Consider the following 24478-nt stretch of genomic DNA (forward strand, 5'->3'; position numbering starts at 1 on the left):
CCAATCATATTTTGGGTTTTTTGTCAAAGCTTAATTGAACAAGCTATAGTTAGAAGTCGGTTGGCTACCGTGCACAGCTGCACCTGACTCTGCATTCTCCAGTTTTAGTAAATCAAGCCCTTCCTGGCCCACATTGGCTACATTTACTTCTTCCCTATATCTATGGAGGGAGCCATGGTTGCCACCCATCCTGTGCTTCAAACATGTCTATCTTTTGTTCAAACTCCATTATATTGAATGGATTATTAGTTTACAAAAGAAAGATAAGGTTGTTTCTACTTTAAGTGGCTTAGACGCTTCATTTTTAGCAGGGTCAATAGATATTTTCTGTGCTTGTTAAAAATGTTCTAAACCTGATAAAAGAAATTTGTTGCAGCCACCATATCCAAGGACTGGTAAACTGAAATGTAATAAATGCTTGTTTTTGGGTTTAATTATAGTTTAGAGTACTGACAGAGCTTACAGTAAACAGAGGTTTACATGTCTGATGTAAACCTCTCCAGCTCTCATGCAGTATCTCCAAAAAACATTTTGGCCTCTTTCACAGACACCTATGAATGATGATGATTTTTTTTTTTTTTAAGTCCTTAAACAATTCAGATTCTAAAATGCCTAAATTATGGCCGCAAGTAGGTGGGTCTGGCCAAGGCCTCCATAGTTTATTTTTTTTTTTTTAAGTGTGCCTAAGATTCCTTAACCAGCAACCATTCGCTGAAATGGCAGTTGAGAGCTCAATAATTTGAGCAGACCTTTTGGATGGCTGAGCAGTAAAAAAACAAAAATATAACTCCCATATGACTTTGGGACCAAGCCGCCCTCCATGTTTGAATCGACATACAGTAGCGGCTTGGGAGTGAGCCTGCTTGGATGCTCCAATAGAGAGAGAGAGACCTCTTTTGATGTGCCAAAACTGCACAGGGCTTCTAATTTTCTATTGTGGATGAACACTTGTGATTTTTTTGGACTGACATTTCTAAATACTGGAGTCAGCCCTGCCCAGTTGTTTTGGCAGCCATTAAGCTATTACTCTGGTGCCCAGCTTGTGGCCTGAGGGCACATGCGGCCCTTTGGTATACAATATGTGGCCCCGCACCTCAGTAAGGGCTCGTTCACACTTGGCTGTTTTACCAACGCTTGCCAAACGCCCCTATAGCGTTTGGCAAGCGTTGGTCCGGTGTTTGTGGAGCGTTTTTTAACGCTCGGCAAACGCCGCATGCGCGGTTTAGTGGCGGTTGCTAGGCGTTTGCCGAGCGTTAATAACGCCCCACAAACGCCTATAATACAGTTTGAGTGGTGTTACCGCTCCGCAACCGCACCGCAAACGCCGGCCGGGCGTTTGCGGAGCGGCACCATAGACGAGAATAGGAGGCTTCAAAGCCTCCTGACTCGACCAGAGGCGTCCGTTTTGCCGCGACGCGATGCAAACGCTCCCGTTAGAACAGCACCATGTGCTGTAATGTGCAGAATTGGCAGAGGCGTTTGGGAAGCGGTAAAAACGCTTCCCAAACGCCTCTCTGCCGCCTGCACACAAGGCTAGTGTGAACGTAGCCAAATTTTGTAGTAGGAATATTGATTAGGTTTCTAACATTGATCTTTTATAGCCTCATGTAACATGTTCCCAGTTTCATATTCTTTTCTGCACCAAATCTCCAGCCAGAAATATAGCATGTCCAACTCTGACCCTCATTTCCTCTATTAGGTCTGCAGTTTGACAGTTCTCTCAGACATTGCATACATTAAACAGTGTGGGTGGCCCTTCGGTGATGTCGGGGGCCGAATTTGAGACCCCCTTTAGTTCATAAGTTGACAAGCACTGAGCTATTGTCTATTAAACTATAAAATCTTACCCGCTTTTAGCTACGCAACATAGAGAGGTATTGTTCTGTAGCCCAAGATGAGTACTGGGAGGCAATTTTAAGATGACATAGGCACAGGCTGACTGAATTTGACATGATCCACAGGTATTTAGGCACTTGTACTGAATAAGTAGAACAATGGAATATCAAGCAGACCACTTGATCAATAATAATGTGTACACAATAGCATGATCTAAATGCCATAAAGCTTGGAAGGTAAGTAATTCATTGCGTTTTTCGGGAATGGGTCTGTGTTTTATATTCAGAACTGATGCTGTCAAGAACTTGGGCCTCATGCACAAGTACATTTAAATGCTCCTTGCAATATAAAATGTGTGACCCTTTTCTGCATCCAGGCAGCCATTGCGTTGCGTGGAACTGCCAGGTGCAGGAGTGCGTAAACATACACTATATTGCCAAAAGTACTGGGACACCCCTGCAAATCATTGGATTCAGGTGTTTCAATCACCTCCATGGCCACAGGTATATATAATCAAGCACCTAGGCATGCAGATGGTTTCTGCAAACATTTTGTGAAAGAATGGGTTGCTCTCAGAAGCTTAGTGAATTCAAGCGTGGTACCGTGATAGGTTTCCACGTGTGCAATAAGTCATCCATTAAATTTCTTGCTACTAAATATTACACGGTCAGCTGTTAGTGGTATAACAAAATGGAAGCAACTGGGAACAGCAACTCGAAGCCACGAAGTGGTAGGCCACGTAAAATCACAGAGCGGGGTCAGCGTGTGCCGAAGTTGCCAACTGTCTGCAGAGTCAATGGCTAAAGTCCTCTAAACTTCGTGTGGCCTTCAGATTAGCACAACAGTGAGTAGAGGGCTTCATGGAATGGGTTTCCATGGCTGAGCAGCTGCATCCAAGCCTTATATCACCAAGTGCAATGTAAAGCGACGGATGCAGTGGTATAAAGCACACAGCCACTGGACTCTACAGCAGTGGAGACGTGTTCTCTGGAGTGACGACTCACGCTTCTCTGTCTGGCAACCCGATGTATTTGGTGGAGGGGGGATTATGGTGTGGGGTGGTTTTTCAGGGGTTGGGCTTGGCCCCTTAGTTCCAGTGAAGGGAACTTTTAAGGCATCAGCATACCAAGACATTTTGGACATTTTAATGCTCCCAACTTTGTGGGAACCGTTTGGAGATGGCCCCTTCCTGTTCCAACATGACTGCACACCAGTGCACAAAGCAAGGTCCATGACGACATGGATGAGCCAGTTTGGGGTGGAGGAACTTGACTGGCCTGCATAGAGACCTGACCTCAACCCGATAGAACACTTTTGGGATGAATTTGAGTGGAGACTGCGAGCCAGGCCTTCTCGTCTTGACTTCACAAATGCGCTTCTGGAAGAATGGTCAAACATTCCCATAGACACACTCCTAAACCTTTTGGACAGCCTTCCCAGAAGAGTCGAAGGTGTTATAGCTGCAAAGGGTGGGACAACTCAATATTGAACCCTACGGACTAAGACTGGGATGCCATTAAAGTTCATGTGTGTGTAAAGGCAGACGTACCAATACTTTTGGCAATATATTGTATGTGTGCATGAGGCCTTAATTTTGTACATAAAACAGCCATACAAGATAAAAGTACAGCCATTTTTGGGGCATACTATTTTTTGGTGGCTCACCTGAATGAATGTTTATTCCCTTTCTTTGTTGTCAGCATGGTGTTGTTGCTTAGTAGAATTTTGTGACTTCAGATTCAAGCAATGTCCTGGTTGAATGACATTGACTCTTTTTTTTGTCTATTTGCTATGTTAAAGCCAAATTGCACGATCAGTTTAAATTAGTTGACTGCCTTCCAGATGCATTTAAACAATTTGCTCGGTCTTGCAATTGTAATTTCCTGAACAAATTAGCCACTTCATGAGTAGAAAGGCCTGTCCCCTGCCAGCACGCTGTAGAGAGGGATCCTTGTTTTCTTTGTGGAAGCAGTGGTCTTTCTAGAGGTCTGATATGCCCCCTGCTGAATCTGAGCTAGAGCTGAATCAGGAGGGAGCACAAGCTGTCCAGATTGTAGCGCTTTAGATCTGGTTCCATAGAAAGTAACAGATCTGTGGAGGGAGACCACAGCTTCAGCATGGTATGGTGGTTAGGGACAGGCTTTTCTACTCAGGCTGTGGCTTTTTCTTCAAGGAATATGAGCTGTAAGTATTTAAAGATCTCCTTTTTTGTTTTATGCTGCTTGAAGGTGAATGATTTGATTTAAATTTAACATTCATTCAGTTTAGCTTTAAAGTATATTGTGCTTCCATGCCTCATTTTAATTGTGTATTTTCTAATATGCAGATCGTGATCAGCATAGCCCTTATGTTCTATGTGGTTCATCGGGCACAAGTGGAGTTGAACGCAGCTATCATGGCTTGTGAAATGGAGCTGAAGACTTCTTTGAAGGGCAGCCAACTAAATGGTGGCAGCTCTGTTTTTTGCAGCAAAAGAACCTTATTGTCCATGGGTGGAATTAATATTGTATGATCGCTCAAGCCATGCAGCCTTTTTTTTCATTGCCAAGATCATTTCTCTATACCTTCATTGAAGGAAGAAAATCCTGCACAACTTTCAAATGAACCTTCAATGGTTTTCCTTTTTTATGAGGATATCGTCCAGGATCTCCAAATTGGAAGCATTCAGCAGTCATCACATTCTGTGTATGCCATGGCATATACAATGCACTTTTCTGCACAGCGCTTACAAACATGTCATGGCTAATTTTATTTATTACTGGACATAAACTGTTTTATGAAATGGTGAAAAAGGAACTTGTATAAAATAATTTATATTTGTAATTTTACCCTTTTTAGCATTTTGCTTTTGAAGTATTGTTCAAAGGCCATTCTAGCTAAAATACAAGTTGGTCCATTCAAAAGAAATAGAATTGCATTCACTTTGTAAGCATTGCACCTTTTTTGTTGCTTAAATGTCAAAACATCCACTACATTTCCTTAATATGAAAAGAATATAAATTGAGTGGCTGTCCACGGTTTACTAAAGATGAACATGGGTTTTGGCTTCAGTGTGCAAAAAGTTGATGTCACAGACTTGACCTCCTTTTTGTTCTATACTACATATGTTGTGTGTAGAGACTTTTTTTTTTCCTGTTGGGAATTGCAAAGTGTTGTAACCCACTACAGAAATGGTGGTTCTGTATTTTCTAAATCTCAGAAGTGGTTTCTCTGGATCACTATGCAGCATTGCTCTTTGCCCCTCTACATGGCAGGGGTTGGAAGTTACATAGAATCTTTTTCCCATTTTTTTTTGCTTTGCAGTGAGGTCAGAGTTTATGGTTCACTTTTAATAAAATGTGGACAACCTGTTTTTTTTGTTTTGTTTTATGTTTAAAAATTGCTCCCATTAGTTGTTTATGTGCACCAACTTTTATCTTGAGCTTCAAGTTGCCTAGCAATTGTTTGATAGCAGTAGGGCCATTTTTCTTGTCAAATGAAAACAATTCAAGCATACACTTACAAAGTGCTCTTAATCCAGCTGATTATAAGCAGCTGGTCTTTTTGGTTTGATGTGGGTTAAAGCCATGTTTATCTCAAGGGCCAGAATTACATTATGATAGGCTTGTATGCATAACAGGCTAGGCTAATGTAGAGATGCTTGCCGTTTTGAGACTTTTGTTGTGGCTTTAGTTTGAGAAGTCTGGACAAACGTGGAATAGAAGGGCGCGCGTGCCTAGTGCATTACTATAGGTTTAATGTATAAATGGATACTCACGTAAATAAATCTATACAGGCGTTGTATGACACTACAGCTCTGAAGAAGGAAGTGCATCCCCCGAAAAGCGTCAGCTTGCCAGCGCAGCGTTATGGTGTGTTTTGGCCACGCTGTTCCCAGACTGGATTGATATTTAGGGCCAATTCACACATTGTTGTGGCAGCAGATGTTTTATCATGTGGGGGAAAAAAAAATCTGTCACCACAGGAACACACAGGAAACAATTGTCTCCTATGTGTCCCATTCACACTGCAACACAGCCTACTGCTGCAGTGTGCCGCATCAGTGTTCATTTCGTAGACAGAAATATTTTTTTCATGGATTTATCAGCTGCATGTTTTCAGTGAATGAAAACTAAATGAAAATAAAATTGGAGTTAATCGACGAAACTCCATTCCAATTTTCACCAACTAACAAAAACGAAAATGGGAGGGACGGTTATCCACTTGAACTTCCGCTTTCCTCGAAGCTCTGCTTGTCAAAGTCCCAATCCCTTGACTCTGTCGGCAAGCTGTATTGGCTGAGAGATGCAAACTTCCTGCCTGCTGCTACCTGGAGATTACTGGAAATTTTAGTCAAAACTGAAATAATTAAGATGACTAAAATAGAAACAATTCAGATGACTAAAGTACGACTAAAACGAAAATGGCATTTTAGTCAAGAATGACTAAAATGAAATCAAAATTAACAGTGACTGTGATAAAACGAGCGTATGCTGCATTTAATCGCAGTGCACCAGCCCGAATCACACTGCAATGTCAGGCAGTGCATCGAGCTTGAATGAAGTGTACATTTTGTACACTTCAAAGCTGGTACAAAAAAAGCGAGCAGTGCTTTGCACTGAATCGCACACCACTTTGCCCCCATAGCGCAGCCAGCAATGGAGAGCTGTTGCAGCTGCACTGGCCAGCTGCCATGTTTCGGGGTATACACCCCCTTCTTCAGAGCTGTGGTGTCATACAATGCCTGTATATATTTTTTAGAAGTATGCATTTTGATTTGTTTTGTTTATACAATAAACCTTTGGTAATGCACTAGGCATGTGCCCTCTCCTATGTCCTCTTTTATAGATTCCTGATCTGAGGAGGGCTGCGTTGATGAAGCATACCTGAATATTTTTTATTTCTTTTGATGATCCACTGCACATGAAGACGCAGAACTCTGTGCTGGGAGTGTTTTGTGTTTTTGTGAAATAGAAGCCTGGTTTAATGACATCCACTGGGTCAGCATTGCTTGCAAATACTATATACAATACTGCCCTCAATCCTGTAATTCTGGCCTGATGACATTTTAGATTGACATAGTGTCTTGGTGTTCCATGACATTTAGAACCACTACATTTTATACATACGGTACACAACAATATTTGATTTCTTTTTTTTTTTTTTTTTTACTTTGTAGGTATAAATGTATGGCTTACATGTTCGCAAGTTACATTTACAAAATATGTGTATATAAATTCACGGAGATTCAGATCTCCAGATTCCAAATGCTGGACTGTTTGCAGCAAGTTCTATTGAGTGGCCTTCAACTTTTTATGCTTTATTTATTTTATGTTCTCTTGTAATACAAGCTTTAAAGAAACTATAAAACTGCCATGGCTTGGCTTTTGTGTTTTTAAAGTGTATTTGTTGCTGAAACTTAATGAAGGCTGGAGCAGTGTGCATGAGAATGCTTTAGGATCCAGTGACCTCTTTGAGGCACATGGGCATTTTATATAAATGGTCAGTCTAAATGTCTTTTTGTCACATTCTTTGCTGTATAATATACATGTCTGTTGCAACCTGCAGATCAAAATGCTTGCATGGCTGTGTACACCTGTTTACTAAAGTTCAGCGATCTCGCATCTCATTCCCACAATAGGGAGGTGATAGATGTTTAAAGTTTTTAATATCTTTCAAAAATCTGAAAACCATTTTTGGACTAATCTGAAATCTAATTTTACGTTGGTCTGATTTTCTAATGGGGTTTGATTGTGTTTTTTGCACACTATAAAGTTTATAGTTTTTTGGCGATAACACTAAATTTTATGCAAAATTACCTGCCAAACCTACTGGTGTTGCCCCCCCCATATAGCATAGCATCTGGTTATTGGGTGTAGTGATAATTGCACATTTCTCGCATCTGAGAATTACCCCTTTTGAGTTGAAACCATTTAAACTAGACCTGGGCAAACTGCAGCCCCAGGGTCACATCTGGCCCTTGATGCCTCTGCTGTCAGCGTGCCTCTCGGAGCCTGATGGTTTCCTCACTGTGGAAGCTGACGGATGTCCGTGTGGTGAGCTGCAAGAACTGGAAGGAGAGAGCCTGAGGAGCTGATCAGTACAGCGGGGAGTCTTGGATATAGTGTGAGGGTGTTGCTTAGGAGACATCCTGACACTCTCCTGCCAATCTGCTACCTGGCCAAGTTCTTCCCATGTTTGCGCCTGCACGCTGCAAACCCCAGGAGCCGTTCACCTGTTCTTCACTCCAGGTCAGGATCTGCAGAAATCCCTGCTGTACTGATCGCTGGCTGTCTCCTTCCAGCCACAGTGCTTTCAGAGGCCATTTGACAGGCAATGAGGAGGTGTTATATTGCTTCTGCACTGCCTGATTTAGCCCTATAAAGCCACACTACAGCACTGCAATCGCTGTGCAGCTCCATTGAACTCAATAGGCAAGTTTGACAAGTGGTGCCGTTCATCAAATGCTGCACCCCAATTTAAAATTGCTGCATGTGAGCAGCCCTGTCCAGCTGGTATTTTACAGTTTGAATGGGCAGCCAGGGGACAGGTAAACCACATTTTAGGCCTCTGTTTTTACCACCCCCAGATTGCCTAGCTGAAAGACTCATTTCATGACCTAGGCTGCACCTTTAATTCCTAGCACCAGGTGTTTTTTCTATATGCGTTTGTACTTGCAGACCTTCCCAGGTCCAAAATGAATATTGAGCAGAATTAAGTTTTTTGCCCTCCAAGAGTCAATTTTTCATGTGGTCCCTTGGAAAAATTAATTGCCCACCCCAATTTAAACTTTCAATTCACAAAACCCAAACAAGCCATATTAAAGGGTATTGAAAAAGCATAGATATTCATCAAACCATAAGCTCTGAAAGTGTCCTCAGTGTACAGTCACCTGGAGCAGTTTTCGACTCAAATATCCTCCATAGCTGGGAGAGCTTAGCTGCTTTGCATAGTCAGATCTGCAGATGTTCCTTTCCTGTTTAGTCACATATGCAGTTTATTTTTTTTTATTCTGTCTGTCAAACCATGCTTTAGGCAAGCAAACCTGCTTTGGAGGAAGAGGAAATCTACTGTGCTTTCTGATATATCCACTTCAGGACCAAGATTTTCTGGCACTTTTTGATAACGTGTAACAATCAGAATTTTTTTTTTTTTTTGCTAGAAAATTACTTGGAAGCCCAAAACATATATTTTATTTTATTTTTTTTAAGCAGAAGCCCTAAATAATTGGTGGGTTTTCAAATTTGTTTTATTGTCACAGCATTTGCACAGCATTTTTTTTTTCAAACTTAATTTTGTGGTGAAAAAATTCCACTTTTTTCTAAATTTTACTGCAAACAAACACAATACATAACCCATTTTTTGGTAAAATATAAAAGATGTTACGCTTAGAAAGTAGATACCAAACATGTCGCTTTTAAAATTGCGCACATCCTGGCAACATTAACTGTCCACAGGCAATGCTAAAAAGAAAAAACTTTTACAGGTTACCACTTTATATTTACAGAGGCAATCTGGTGCTAGAATTACTGCCCATGATCTTGCGTTCATGGTGCTATCTCACATGTGGTACGATTGCTGTTTGTTGCCTAACCGACGTGGGTTTGCCTTTGCACGTGAGCACAGGGAGATGGGTCACTTTTTAGTTTTTTTGTTTTTTTTTATCACTCACTTTTATAGCTGTCACAAATAATGTAAATTTCCCTTCTGACAGCAATAGGCGTGTGACAGGCATTCTTTATTCTTTAGGGGTCGTTGATCAGACCTCCAAATCCTTCCTCTGCCCTTTTTTAAAAGCATTCAATCACACAAAGATTGGTGTGATTTGAATACTTTTATTTTTTTTAAAATGGCTCTGATTTGTTTCCAAGTAAACCGGAAGTGATGTCAGGTCATCTCTTCTGGTTTACTATTTAACGGAGCCAAACAAATCTGATCTGGTGTTTCTTTGGCTCTGTGACTAGCCGGTGGTAGCACCGGCTGGTCAATAAGGACCCCCCGAGGGATGGTAGATCCTGTTAAAGCGGCAGTGGGAGGGGGTAGGCATTTGCGACTATTTAGCTGCTCTGATTGCTATTACAAGAAAACCAATCATCAGCTGTAAACAATGGTACCAAGATGATGCCTGCAGCTACAACCACTTGAAGACTGGTGATATACTAAGTACATGACTGGTCTGCAAATAGATATGTAGTTAACTGTGAAAAATGCCATATTCTAAAAGAAAAGCATGCACCTAATCATTTAGATCAGGTGTCTCCACACTGTGGCCCTTTGCCTTTATGTGGCCCTTGGTCCACTATTCCTTCCATTGATACAAGACACTATTCCACTGACACCAACAATAGGTTATTATTCCTCCCACTGACACCAGCGATGGAGACCTAATTCTCCAACTGACACCAATTGTGAGGCACTATTCCTCCCTCTGACATCAATGGTGTAATTATTTATTTTTGGTTATTGGCTTGACTTGACCACCAAGCCTATGATATTGTTTACTCCCACTGATACAGGGGCATTTTCTGCTCCCACTGGCCACAGTGTAAAGTTTGAAGGGTGGTATACTGGCCTTTTATTGCGAAGGTTTGGAGACCCCTGATTTAGATCATTGTCAATTAGGAGCATCTTTGTTATATCCAAACCTCACAAACTAAAAGCTCATTTCATAAATACAAACTTTCTACTCAGGTTTCAACTGAATAAGGCTTCTTTAACCACTTATTCTCCTTTTTCTCTTGACCACTCAAAATTTTGGTTTTTCTTTCTCTAAGTGATGACGATTACCAAGAAGAATTTTCCTACGAGTGACCCAGGCAGCAATAAAAGCATGACCAATGTTCTAATCTCTCTCAACTCTGTCCAAAACATACGTTTCCCTTCAGTTATCCTTTAAGGCAGGGTTCTTCAACCAGGGTTCTGTGGAACACTAGAGTTCCTCCAGAGGTTGCTAGGGGTTCCTTGAGCAATGACTATTTTTTTTTTTTCTTTCACTAAGATAAGTTGCCACTGGTGTCCATTGATCTGTTGAGCTATCTGCAAGAGAGAAATTCTTCCCACTGACCACACATGTGTAAGGAGCATTCTTCTTACTGACCATCACACTAATGTATCATCATTTTAGATATAATAGTTTTTAGCAGGAGTTTCCTGGGACCAGAAAGTGTTTTCAACCTGAAAAGGGCTTTATGTAACCATTTGCGATATCTAGAAAGGGTCTTGAAACCACAGACAACATTGTGTTTGGTAGTAGTTTTATATAGCAAAAAGCACACTGGTTTTAAGCAAGGCAATCTCAGGCTGAATCCTGCACACCTACAACTTTTTTTTTTTTTTTTTGAATCGTTACACCCCCAATATATGCTGGCTCTTGGCAATTGTGCCTGAGGTCCTAGTGTGGACCCTTCCAGATTATGGATTCCTCCAATGTGTGTAATGGAGACAAGCTTATGTAATCATACAAACTGGTGGATTTCCTCATACTGTGGTAAGTTAGGGGGCACAAACATTACTCGATCTTTACATTTACAGCAGCCCACAAGTAGGCACATAACTAACCCCTTGATTGCCCATAGATCTAACCCCTTCCCAGCCAGTCTCATTAGTACAGTGTACAGTATTGGCTCTCATCAGTGTATTAGTGCCACTATTGATGTCAATGTACCTCCCAGACAGCTAGGCTGCCACACTATCACAGTACCACTAAAAGTTGCTGATCACTGCTATTACCAGTATAGCAACATAGCTGCATAAATTTCGGTGTATATATACCATAGTTTGTATATGCTATAATGTTTGCATAAACTACTTAATATACACTTATTGATATATATATATATATATATATATATATATATATATATATATACATTTTTTTTTTTATAACCAAACACGTAACAAGATACATTTTATTGGATATGTTCTATAGCAGTAGAATTTTTTTTTCCCCCAAAATTTCGGTCTTTTTTTCAATTAAATAAAAAATCTAGTGGTGATTAAATACCAACGAAGTGTGAAAAAAATGATATAAATTTCATTTGGGTACAGTGTTGCATGACTGTGCAATTGCCAGTTAAAGTAGAGCAGTGACAATAGCAAAGAATGCCCTGGTCATGAAGGGGGGGGGGGGTTAAGCCTTCTGGAGGTTAGGTGGTTAAAGTTGTATTACTTTTTTTTTTTTTTTTAAGAAAAGCACTAATATAATATGAGAAAAACAGAAATGCTGCTTTAAGGAAGAAACACCTGTTTTTAGGGTCCTGATATTTTCAATAGTTGCATCTTGAACAGTTTATGGTGGGAGAAGCACAGATGGAGCATGCTGCCTAATGCTTCCCAGCCATCCTAAAGCAGGACTGACTTAGAATAGACGGACAACAATGTATTTTTTGTTTACTTTAGGAGATCAACTAAGATGCATAGTTAAAGCCCTCAATTGATATTTCTGATTCCTTCACACGAGTAGCAGTAGTCATCTGGGGTGGATTGCTGTTTCACAGGTGCTTTACAAGCATTCAGGAGGTCTTGCTGCTGCCTTATAAACGTGAGTGGTTTTGTTTTTCTCAATCCCAATGGAGGTTTTACAAGGAACCGCCATAGCTGCATTTGGTATGCAGTCCCATTGACTGCAATTGGTTGAGTTTGATGGGTCAAGGTAAAATTACCACACCATGGCAATCTAAACCCTAAGACCCAAGTGACTACCATGTCCACGTGGCATGGTCCAGGTTGGCATAAAAAATGCAGATCAACTACCTGTTTTTACTGCTCCCCAGCCACCCATGTAAATGTAATCTAATGTTAAGATAATCTGTGCATACAGTCAGAAGCAAGGCAATTATTTCCTAAAACTGTTCAAAACTTAAGTATCTGTTTCCATATGGCCATGGCAACAATATTTCACATATTTCCATCCTCCGGCTTAGATAAATATCAATATGTGTGCATTAGAAGTCAAATTTGCTGCAACATACATTTGTGCCATAGACATTCTTGAATCAAAAACCACCTAAACTTCATGGGGACACCAGCAGGCAGCCAGATGAGGCTTGTTGGACGGAGAAGTGATTGGACGTGTTGGAAAGCGTTTATATGTACATGGTGTCGAGCTAGACTGTGACATAATGCAGCCATTTGCCTTTAGGGACTAGACTGGCTGGTATAAATGCCTGAAGCAGGACAGATTCTGGCAGTGTGTCTGACTGCTCTCTATGGCAGCTCTTTCAGGCCATGACAAGTAGGTAAGGACTTACAATTTACTGTATACAGTGTATGTAGTTTACTTGGAAGGAAATAATATGGACTTTGCAATTGAGGACATTGCCTCAAAATTATAGTTCACTTGATTAAAAAGCTTTATTACACAAAAATGTATATATTTGATGGAAGTGTTTCTTGCTTCGTGCTTGTTATGGCTGTACTGAAGCCAGATATGTGCTTAATATACATACATACAGATGGCTACCTATTTATCACAGTACAATTGTCTCTTAACCCTTCCCACTGACTGTCTCCCATTCTAATACGGAGTTCTAAAATCGGGGAGGCGGAGGTGGGCATTTTGGTCATGTGACCACTGTGATTGGCTGTCACAGTGGTCACATGATCAGAAAGCTCCCAATCGCAAGTATGCATTGGGAGCAAGCGCATTCTCGGCACAGTAGATTGTCTACACAGGGCTGCACATATGCGGCCGCTCGGCATTAAACACACCTGCCAAGCAGCCGCATATATGCATATGGCCGGCGGGAAGTAATTAAACCATTCCATTTTCTTTTCAGATCAGGTCTTTTCCTTATGCACAGCTTAAGCACAAATGTCTGCAGCAATGGGAGTGCTTATATCCAATGTATGTGCTTATATCCAATGTATGTACAGGTATTTTCATTTGTGCCACGTTTTACAAAAAAGTTAATGAATAACCTTTCTTGAGAAAAAAAAACATTCCCCTCTGGATGACCAATGTATATTGTAGAAATTTTACCAAACTTTGTTGCAGATTCCTACCTTTTATTATTCTTAAGAAATAGCAGTTTGTCTGTGTCCATGTGCAGAGGGAATCTGTATGGGAGTGGTTTTATAATTTATCAATTGGCTGCTCCACCTGCAGGGCTGAGGAAAGTGGCAGGGTCTGCATCCCGTTTAGATGTGTTTTATTTTTGGGAGTATCCTTGTTGCAGCGGATGCCCCAAATCTGACATATTAGTGCAGACTTCTGGGAAAATCAGTGAGCCAATCACACAAGGAGGACATTTCTAATTGGGAGTTCCATACACCATCTGTGTACAAAAATGCCTCCAGGTTGCCAAATTGCATTGCATTTTACTGAAAATCCCAGTGCTGCAGATTGAAAGGGAAAGGGCATTAAAAAAAAAAATTCAATTACAACATGACTTGTACCGCAATTCTATATGCTACTATTTTTTCTTTTAATTAGCTTTTTTTTCCCCAGGAAAGTGGAGTTACCCATTAAGTGAAACCAGTCAAAAATTTTTGTACAGCTGTTAATAAATTTTAGTTAACTTGCATGTATCGGAGAAAGCACTAGAACTTATGATTCCTTAATGTGTATGTCCAGCCAAGATGTTTTTAGTTTTGGAGAGTGAGGAAGAATTAGAGCCCCATTAGAATTTTACCACTATCTGGGGAGCTGTTAGAATTCCTTGTACCTTTGCCAGATATGTAGAGATATATGGGTGCAGTGTTAAAAAAAAATGTTAAATTATATACCATTTAATCAGTGAAAAAAACTATTATATAAAACTAAATTCACAAGAAAAAATGATGCAGAACGATAAGACCTAACAGTAGTCCATATATCAGTGTATATAAAAGGTCCACCAATTCCTGAACATGTGACACATAAATTCCTCCTTAACGCCATTCAAGATGTCCTAATTCCACTGTGCCAAAACCATCATGTTTGTGCATGATTTTTTCACATTTACGTTTTTTCTTGTGAATTTAGTATTATATATTTTTTTATTTGCACGTAGTCTGTTAACTGATTAATGATAAATAATTTTTGATGTTAAAATTTGTTTGGTGCTGCACCTATATATCTTTACATACACTGAGGGGAGTTGGGCATATTGTTCTCTGGTCCTAGCTGCTTCCTTTGTCCACTAAACGCTGACTTAGTATTTTTTTGAGTTTTATTTTACAAGATGGTAAGCAAATCTGCAAAATGAACACAAAAAAAGAGCCTTAAGGCATTTTTATTATGTGTATGTTGCAGTTGAGGTTCTCTAGCTTCTTGTTTGATGAAACTGTTGTCATTGGGACTCTGAGTGAGGGAAAAGGAACCCTGAACAGCACAAAAACCCGACAGGTTCTAATCCAAAGCTTTTAGCTGAAGGACAGTCCACTTTCTAAATAGTCTTCACAAGCTATTCTGCTACATTTTGCCTTTGAAATAACCATTGTGTTAAAGATGAAATCTTCAGCTTTGTTGCCATGGGGAAAGTATAGACAAAGCTTGTCGTTTGGAGTGTTTGCATAGAAAAATGCAGTAGCTTCATGTAGACAAGTTTCTGACATTTGTTTTAGCATCGAGTAAACCTCCCTTCATGGCCTGGATCCTTCTAGATCGTGCAAACAACAAGGACAAAGGATGCGTGTTCGAGTGAATCACCCCAATAATATCACATTTGCCTGAATGGTGGTGCTGTGCTTTAATTTTTTTACTTTGCTGTACTTTGTGTTTTCCAAGTTGGTTGAATCTTCTCCTTTTACTCAGGACTCTTAAAATGTGAAGTTTTATTTGATTTATTACAATTTTATTTCTGGAACATTAAACTATAATTTAGTTAATGGTACGGCTAATGAATCCATGAAATTTGAACCTTCTTTCCTCTTATTTGAATTTTACAATTTTAACTGGTAGTTCCAACAGTTGGAGCCATGCTTACATGGTTGTGTAAATTCCTAATCGAGACTGTGGACGTTGTCTCCAAATGGTTGATGAGTCTATATGCTGACAGCAAGATTGGACAAAATAATCACATTCACAGGTTTATTTAAAAGGTATTTTGTATTTTTTATAAATATGCATGTGAAAGTCATCCACTTGATGGAAATCTTATCAATGTATGCTAATGTTGTAAAAACCTTGTTTCCATGTATAGTTTGTAATTATATATGTACTTGGGGGCAGCCATATTTGCTTATTACATATGCAGACTCCAATGGTTGTGCCTTACTGTTTTTCTCAGTTCATGTGTTTGGTCCAAGTGGATTTGTATTATTTAGCAGTTGTTACTTCATGATTGCTTGCAGTGAAATGCTGCTTTCCCCCTTAGTGGCTTATCAGGGAATCTGTATATTTAGTACAGTAGTTAACATATAAAACAGGAGTCATGTAGGATATAAAAGTCACATCACAAATTTCCTTAGGCAAATTTTGTGCTTTGTCTATGCAGGGAAAATCTACAGTCTTACTTTGATGCCCTCTCTCCACAGTACATATACACTTTATGGCTGGAAGTTACTGGACATCTGACAATCACACTTTTATGAGCTTATTGGTCATCTTTCCAAAATCATAATTAATATGGAGCTGGAGCACCTTTTGTGGATCTAACAGCCTCCAGTCTTCTGGCTCTGGTAGACAGGTAGACCTGGAAACTCTGAGAGATGTCTGTTCGGCAGTCTCTAAGAGTACACTAACCTGAAATGTTCTACCTACATACATGTAGTCAAAACTGAGTTTAATGCATATTATAATTGTAATTATCATTCACCTGGTGAAACGTGACATGATTATTGGGCAAAACGTAGTTTGACAAATTATAAAATAAGTGATAACAAATGGCATTTGTGATATCTTCTATTCTAAAGCTTGTTTGTGTAATATCTGGGTCATTGATTTCCACTGCAGCATCCGCTGCTTGGTCCAGAACATACCCTCACCCTGCTGATTGGAAAGTGAAGGATCAGTAGCACACTGAGCAATTATCAATTTGTTCCCATCTCCTGCCAAAAACTGATTTCAACGTTGGTCTCTCTCCCATCTTAGTGCTGCAGTCACAGGAGGCCAAAATCAAAACAAATGTACTTATATTAGTTGCATTTAAAAACACATTTCATTATTTTGCATGAATACATAACTACATCAGTTGGTGTTTTTTTTTCCCTACTTCAATATATCTGCTTGCAGTTTAACTTCTTGGATTCTATGAAGCCATATGTTAACTTCTACTGAAAGGCACATCCTATGTGCTGTGATTCTATGCAGGATCATGCCATGCATATGTAAAATATGTGAATAATAAAATATGCAAATTTTATAGTACATATATAAGTAAAAACTATATAAAATATGTAAATGTTGAACAATAATATTGGGTGTACTTGCAGCATTTTTAGGGTATATACCCCCTCACCCTAAACATTTCAAAACAGTGTTGATTTTGTAGTGTGCTTTTTTTTTTTTTTTTTTGTAATGTTGGTGCTTTCTGAAGGCAGTTATGTAAGTTAATAGTAGAAGAAGGGTCAGTTCACCCAAACTAGTTAATGGTGGAGGCTTGTGGGCTGAGTCAGCCACTGGCTTCTTATTTTTGGATTCTCCAAGAAAAAACTACTTTCCACAGTTACTGACATCCTGTTTATGCAGGAGATTTTGTTTTCCCCATCCATCTTTGGGTGTTTAAGTTCCTCCTTTTTTGTTTTACATAAAGAAAAAAATATATTAAAGAAAATCTAGGACTCGGCCTAAACAGCAGATGTAGGCATTATGCAAAGGAACTTGGTCATGGAGATTCCACCGGTGGAGTCCTCTGCGAGACTCCAGCATCTACTGTAGCAAAAATGTAACTACTAGTTTTGGACTGCCTGACCTGTCTCAAAAGTGTACTTGATAATGCTAGTCATAACGCATACTGACGTGTTTTTAGCTGTGTTGGCTATTTGAAGGCCCCATTTCAGTTTCCCTGAATGGAAAAATGCACGAAGTATAGTATGCAGGACATTATACTTCAAACAATTGTCCACGGGATCTTTAGTAGCCAATTTGTTGCAATAGGAATGTAAGAAAACAGTGTCTATAAGTGGGTCAATTGCTAGTGCCTTTGGATGGCCATTACAAATGCTTGATGGCTTTGTGTTATCCCTGATGAGCAGTATCAGAACTCAAAGATCAAACAATAAAATGTCACCTATAGTCTTGGCTTAGGCTATGGTCTTTATTTTTCCAATAGAGGGAATAAGTCTTGACTTGCATTATGACTGTTGAAATAAAGGAAGGCACAAAAACTATTTTTGCAATTTAGTGCCTAATCCACTTCCACACAATAAGCTCTGCTCTCACAGTGATCCATGTGACACTATACTCTTCACAGTGATACAGATATTGTACTGCTTCATTCTGTGCCCACTAGACTAATAGACAGCTGGAGATTCTCCTGTCTTCGATATAGGACACCACCCAAGACCAGATTCTTAAACTGGCCAAATACTGCTCAAATTTAGTCTGGTTGCTGATAAATTGAAATTAGGGGCCCCCTCTTGTCTGACATTCTTTACAAGTCGAAGGAGCCATGCATAACATTGTCAGCCAAATTTTTCAGTATTCTGACAGCCTCCCTTAGCAGCTGTTGGGATACAAGAGCCTCAACAGGAGATTTGCCCATCCATGTGTATGGTCAGCCTTACTCTTCCATATAGAAGCAACTGTTGCATCCATGCCTGATTGTCCTGATTGTGCAAGTTGCTATGAAGGTGGTTGTTGTACAGCTTCTGTTATTCTCTGTTTATATTTGGGGCAATTACTAATAAAGAATATTACACTATCACCCTTTTTTACTATTTTTGTTTTCTAGGTTGACTATATTTGTCCATTCTTGTTGAACAGTAAAAGTAAGGTTAGACTACCTGTGGTTCAGCAGGTTCCAATATGGCGAGTTTTAAAAATTGTAGTTGCTAACATCTGAAATGTCTCAGGTTCGTCCAACTTGTTTTCAAATACTGTATACACTTCAGTGACATGAGTCATTATATATTTTATCCTATACAAGTTTATGAAGACAGGTCAGTCTACACAAAACTAAAACTTTAGACGTGTGGCTGGTGAGTTACCATCTCATAAGGAATAGCGTGATAACGTCGCTTTGTAGCCTAGCCATGCCAACCTACTATTACCATCTGCATAGAAACTCATTCGCTATCTTAGATTCTTTTTTTTTTTTTTTTTTGCATTTTAAATTACAATGATACATAAGAGCAGATCTGGCAACCATTATGGGACGCTCGCAATACTGGAGGCCTTGGGGGAGAGAAGGACTCAACATTCACCCATAACTGAAGTGTTAGTTTTGGATAGACTGGCCATTTAAGAATGCGAATACTGCTGGATGGTGAGTTTGACAGATGCTGATATATTTTTAACTCATGCTTGTATGCTGATGTCCATTTATGGGAAATGTTTTCTAGTTTGAAGTAGTTTGCATTTTGCTTGCAACTTGTGCAATTAAAACGAACTTTAGTTCAAAAGATGTATTTTCAACCATAGTTTTATATTACAAAATGGAAATTCTCTAAATAAAACGTATGTAAATGACTTGCGTATTGGTTTTTATTTTATCCCGAAAAGGATTTGGTTTATTATTGTATTGTTAATTCTTAATGCTTAAAGTAGTTATAAAGGCTGAAAGTTTTTTACCCTCATGCATTCTATGCATGAAGGTGAAAAACCTGTGTGCAGCAGCTCCCCCAGCCCCCCTCAATACTTACCTGTCTGAGCCCTGTCGAAATCCAGTGATGTGCACCACAGCCTCGGCTGTCACGAGTCCCCGTCTCCTCATTGGCTGAGACAGCAAGCTGGAGCCATTGCTGTCAATCACAGCCAGTCAGCCAATGAGAAGAGAGGAGGGGTGGGGCCAAGCCGCGGCTCCCTGTGTGAGTGGACACATGGAGCAGCGGGTGCCCACATAGCAAGCTGCTTGTTGTGGGGGCACTCAACAGACAGGAGGAACCAGGAGAGCCTGCGGAAGACCTGAGAAGGGGAGAATCCAGGCTGCTCTCTGCAAAACCACTGCACACAGTAGGCAAGTATAACATGTTTGTTATTTTACAAAAAAAAAAAAACTTTAAAATCGCTTTAATATTACTGGTTTTCAATATTTAAAGCAGGGGTGTTCAACCTTTTGACTTTCCTTGGCCATGTAGGAAGAAGTGGAATTGTCAAACGCTGCTTTTTGCTTTTAAAAAAGTTCCTTACCTTTTCCAAAAATTCAGCAGCTCAAAAAAGCATAGATGTGAAGATGTCCCATAGGAAACCAGGTTAAATGAACTGTAGTGCGTTTTCTGCAAAAAGCACAAAAAAAACGCATTGATGTGAACCAGGCTTAAGAGAACAGGCTATAGGTGTGCCGGCTATACACAGTCACTGTTTGTCTTTCAGAACCTTAGCACTTTTTTTAACTTATTTTTGCTGAAGTTAACTGTCAAGTTATGTTTTTTTCTTATATGTTGAGTTTTAATTGTGCTCATGGCAGGTTTACTGTAAAGCTGCGCATAAATGACTGTAGTTTTCAGTCCAGTGTTGGAACATATTGACGTAGTGGTTCGCTTTCAGTGCCAAAGTCTTGTGTCAGTTAGGGACAAAATTGCTATCAATGGCGTTTTGTAAGCTCTTTTTTTTTTCTTTTTTGTGTTTACAAAGGATGACCTATAAATCCATCAGCTGGGTAATTTTTGGTCTGAATAAACAGCCCCAAGAAAAAGTAGGACTGTAAGTTCCTTCCAGGGAATTATATGAATATTCTTTGTATGTGTGGCTGTCAGGACCGGGTCTGAACCTGTGACCTCTGCCCTGTCTGGCGTATGTCTCTTCTTGGTGAACCACCTGGAATGCTGGACAGCTCGCTAGACAATTCCTTGAACAATCTGGCCTTGAACCTTGTGTCTTTTAAACCTTGAACCATTTGCTCCTCCCATGAACTTCCTGTTTTAGCCATGCCTTTGCACTTACTGTTTGTCAGCTTATTGTACTCTCTCTAGCCAATATCTCACTCTTGTACCTTCTACTGCCATTTGTATCTTTGCTACTACTCATTACTGACCTTCGGCTTGTTCCTCGACTACGCGCCTGCTTGATCCTAACCAGTGAACACTAGTTACCGACATTTGGCTTGTTTACGGACTATGCATCTGCTTGATCCCTACGTGCTTTATCTGCTACTGGACTCCAGCTTTCTCACCTCCTGGCGGGGCGATCCTGAGGACTGAGACCTGGTACTAACATGCAGCAAAACCCATCTCCACAATCAAGAGCTCTGATGAACACCGGTTAGTGCTTAGTCAATGTCATCTGCCGGGGTGTTCTTTTGCACTTATCCAGCTCCCACTTATCGGTGGGAGCCTCTCTACTGCCATAGCTACTGGTCTCTGATCCCGACCCCTGAGTATGACAATGGCAATTTATCAACACATTACAAACACTGGAAATATTGAGATTTAGAGACTTGCAGCTATTTGGTCATTGCATTAATTTTTTTACAATTCTGTGCTGGAGATGATTTGTCAATTGCCGACAAGGACACGATAATTTTATTAGAACTATATAAAGCAAACCCTCAACCAGAGTATCATGGAACTCTAGAGTTCCTCCTGAGGTTGCAAGAGTTCATTGAGTAATGGCAAATTGATCTTCTATCTACACTGGCCACCAATGGAAAAGGGTACTTCTACATGCACCACTAATGTTAGGAGATGCCACAATGTTTATTCTCCACATTTTTTTCTTGGTATTAATTATGTTCAGTCCAGTTCAATGTTCTACAGAGCAGGAGGATGTACAAAATGATCTTCCTAGGATGTTAAATATGCTAGGTATGCCATATTTTACATTTCCAAAAACCAACAGTTTAATGATTTAATAATGTACAGAATTCAAAGCATTGTCTATTTTCACATAGTTACATTGGCCCATTCAATGCAAATAATGGATTTTAAACACACAATTCTGCATTTGGCCGCTAGAGGGAGTAAATTATTATAGGAAATTGCTAATACAGCTCCATCTCATTGCCAAATGCGGTATATTCCATTTTAATTCCTACTTGCATTAATTTTTGCTGCATTCACACAAAACAAATGTACATGCACTTTCACTGAATGAATGTTTATTCAAATTCTTTGTAAATGACTCCTCTTTTTCAGCCATCAGTTTCCATGATAGACTCAACATGAAAATATAGATCTGAAGCTTGGGACTATTTTAATTAAACCATTTTCTCTAAAAATGTACTAAGATTTTGACAGTATTGTTATGTGATGGGAATACGTTACTTGTTCCACCCGTTTTTAGAGTGGAACATGTACAGTGCCTTGAAAAAGTATTCATACCCCTTGAAATGTTTCCCATTTTATTATGTTACAGCCAAAAACATAACTGTAAGTTTATTGGGATTTTATGTGATAGACCAACACAAAGTGGCACATAATTGTGAAGTGGAAGGAAAATGATAAATAGTTTTCAAAATTTTTTACAAATAAATAACTGAAAAGTGTGACATGCATTTGTATTCAGCCCACTTTACTCTGATACCCCTAACTAAAATCTAGTGGAACCAATTGCCTTCAGAAGTCACGTAATTAGTAGAGTCCATCTGTGTGTGTAATTTAATCTCAATATAAATAGAGCTATTCTGTGAAACCCTCAGATGTTTTTTAGAGAAAATTAGTGAATAAACAGCATCATGAAGGCCAAGGAACACAACAGACAGGTCAGGGTTAAAGTTGTGGAGAAGTTTAAAGCAGTTGTAAAAAAATATTCCAAGCTTTGAACATCTCACGGAGCACTGTTCAATCCCATTTTTGGTTGTAACATGACAAAATGTGGAAAATGTCAAGGGGTTGAATACCTTTTCAAAGCACTGTAACATGTTCATAATTCTGCAGTTCAGGGTACTAGCTGTCACTTTTTAAAAACAGCGCAGCCGTGCAGGTGCACTGCTGTATCATTCATTCACAGTGTTCCGTGAATGAATGAACTACAAGTCCCAACATTCTTAGCGGCTGTCAGCTTGTAGTACTCAATGATCTACCACAGTGCTGTGGAGCACCATGGTAGCTCATTGATTCTCCCTATCAGTATATCTGCTTGCTCGTACATCCTGTACAGGCAAGCAGATACACTGACATGGAGTTCTGCTGATCACTGGTGCAATGGTTTACAGGCTCCTGCAACCAAAAATAACAAATACACATTTTTTTTTACCTGGAAAAAAATGTGAATTTATTATTTTTTGGTCAAAAGGTGGGCTTATCCTTTAACAAAATTGCTAGACACTGCATTAAAACTGCTCATCTCACAGCACTTTGATATTACAGACCTCCCTATAGAGCAGTGTTTTTATTCAAAGGCAGTGTAAAGAAGCATAAAGGGAATTCCCTGTCTGTCCAAACATGTCGTAACACAGAGGGGCCCTTGCAATTCTTTTGTAGACCACACCAGGACTGTCTGGTTGTAGTATTGACCAAAACGTAAAGGCTCCTGTAGAGAGAGACTCTGCTGTTATATTCGCTTTGCAATAGCAGATTTCTCCAGCAATGAATTGATGGTGAGATTATTCTAGGGTTTGTGTTATGAATGGAGCCTTTTTGTAAGAAAGAGGGGAAACACATCGACTGTAAATAACTTTAATGACCAGGAAATGGTCTGACAATTTTGTGTAATGTATGTTATTTCAATCTAGCTGTGCCCACCGTTCACTAAATGTGCCACAGAAGTTCTCTACTAAGGGGGTCCTAGGTTAACCTGGTGATTTCACAATCCTAGAAATGCCCTGGGTACAGTACTTGTTATAATATAAATAAAATCCTATTTTGTGCTTCCATAGTGCAGTAAATGTTCTTTATGCTACACACTTTTTTGGGGTTGACTACTTTTCAAGCAATCTTGGTTGGTGGTATCAGAATTCAAAACTTACTCTGTTTTTAATAGATTGTAACGTTATTATATGATGTTGTCCCAGCTTTCCTGATGTGCCTCCATGTCTGGATACCCACTTTGATGCATCTTGTTCCCTCCGATGACTAACTACAATATGTGTTTTTATTGCAAGCAACTGTAAGTGGATATTTGTTTAATCCATGATTTTGTATGTGCACAAGTTCATTTTAATTTTTTTGATTATACATTTGTATACAGTGAAGGAAATAAGTATTTGATCCCAGCTGATTTTGAAAGTTTTCCCACTCACAAAGAAATGATCAGTCTAAAAATCGAATGGTAGGTGTATTGTAACACTGAGAGACAGAATAGCAACAAAAAAATTCAAAAGAAATACATGTCTAACAAATTATGCACTGATTTGCATGTTCATGAGGGAAATAAGTATCTGATCCCCTATCATTCAGCAGGATTTCTGGCTACCAGGTGTCTTTCATATAGGTAACAAGCTGAGATTAGAAGCATTCTCTTAAAGGGAGTGCTGCTAATCTTATTTTGTTACCTGTATAAAAGACACCTGTCCACAGAAGCAATTAAACAATCAGATTCCAAACTCTCCACCATGGCAAAGACCAAAGAGCTATCCAAGGATGTCAGGGACAAGATTGTAGACCTACACAAGGATGGACTGGGCTACAAAACTATCGCCAAGCAGCTTGGTGAGAAGATGACAACAGTTGGTGCAATCATTCACAATTGGAAGAAACACAAAAC

General features: G+C 39.6%; 1 protein-coding gene across 1 annotated transcript in view; it reads left to right on the top strand.

Moving 5' to 3' along the window:
* TMEM64 (transmembrane protein 64) overlaps window positions 1-7189 on the top strand; it is a 49108-nt gene extending 41919 nt beyond the window's left edge. The window contains exon 3 of the mRNA XM_089679688.1: window positions 4163-7189. Within this exon, the coding sequence (XP_089535814.1) occupies window positions 4163-4348 (186 nt within the window). The 3' untranslated portion in view covers window positions 4349-7189. The remainder of the gene's footprint in view (window positions 1-4162) is intronic.
* Window positions 7190-24478: the final 17289 nt, after the last annotated feature.

The sequence above is a fragment of the Staurois parvus genome, unplaced genomic scaffold, assembly GCF_062004578.1.
Source record: "Staurois parvus isolate SC_StPar_1 unplaced genomic scaffold, SC_StPar_1.0 ptg000230l, whole genome shotgun sequence".
Taxonomy (NCBI): domain Eukaryota; kingdom Metazoa; phylum Chordata; class Amphibia; order Anura; family Ranidae; genus Staurois; species Staurois parvus.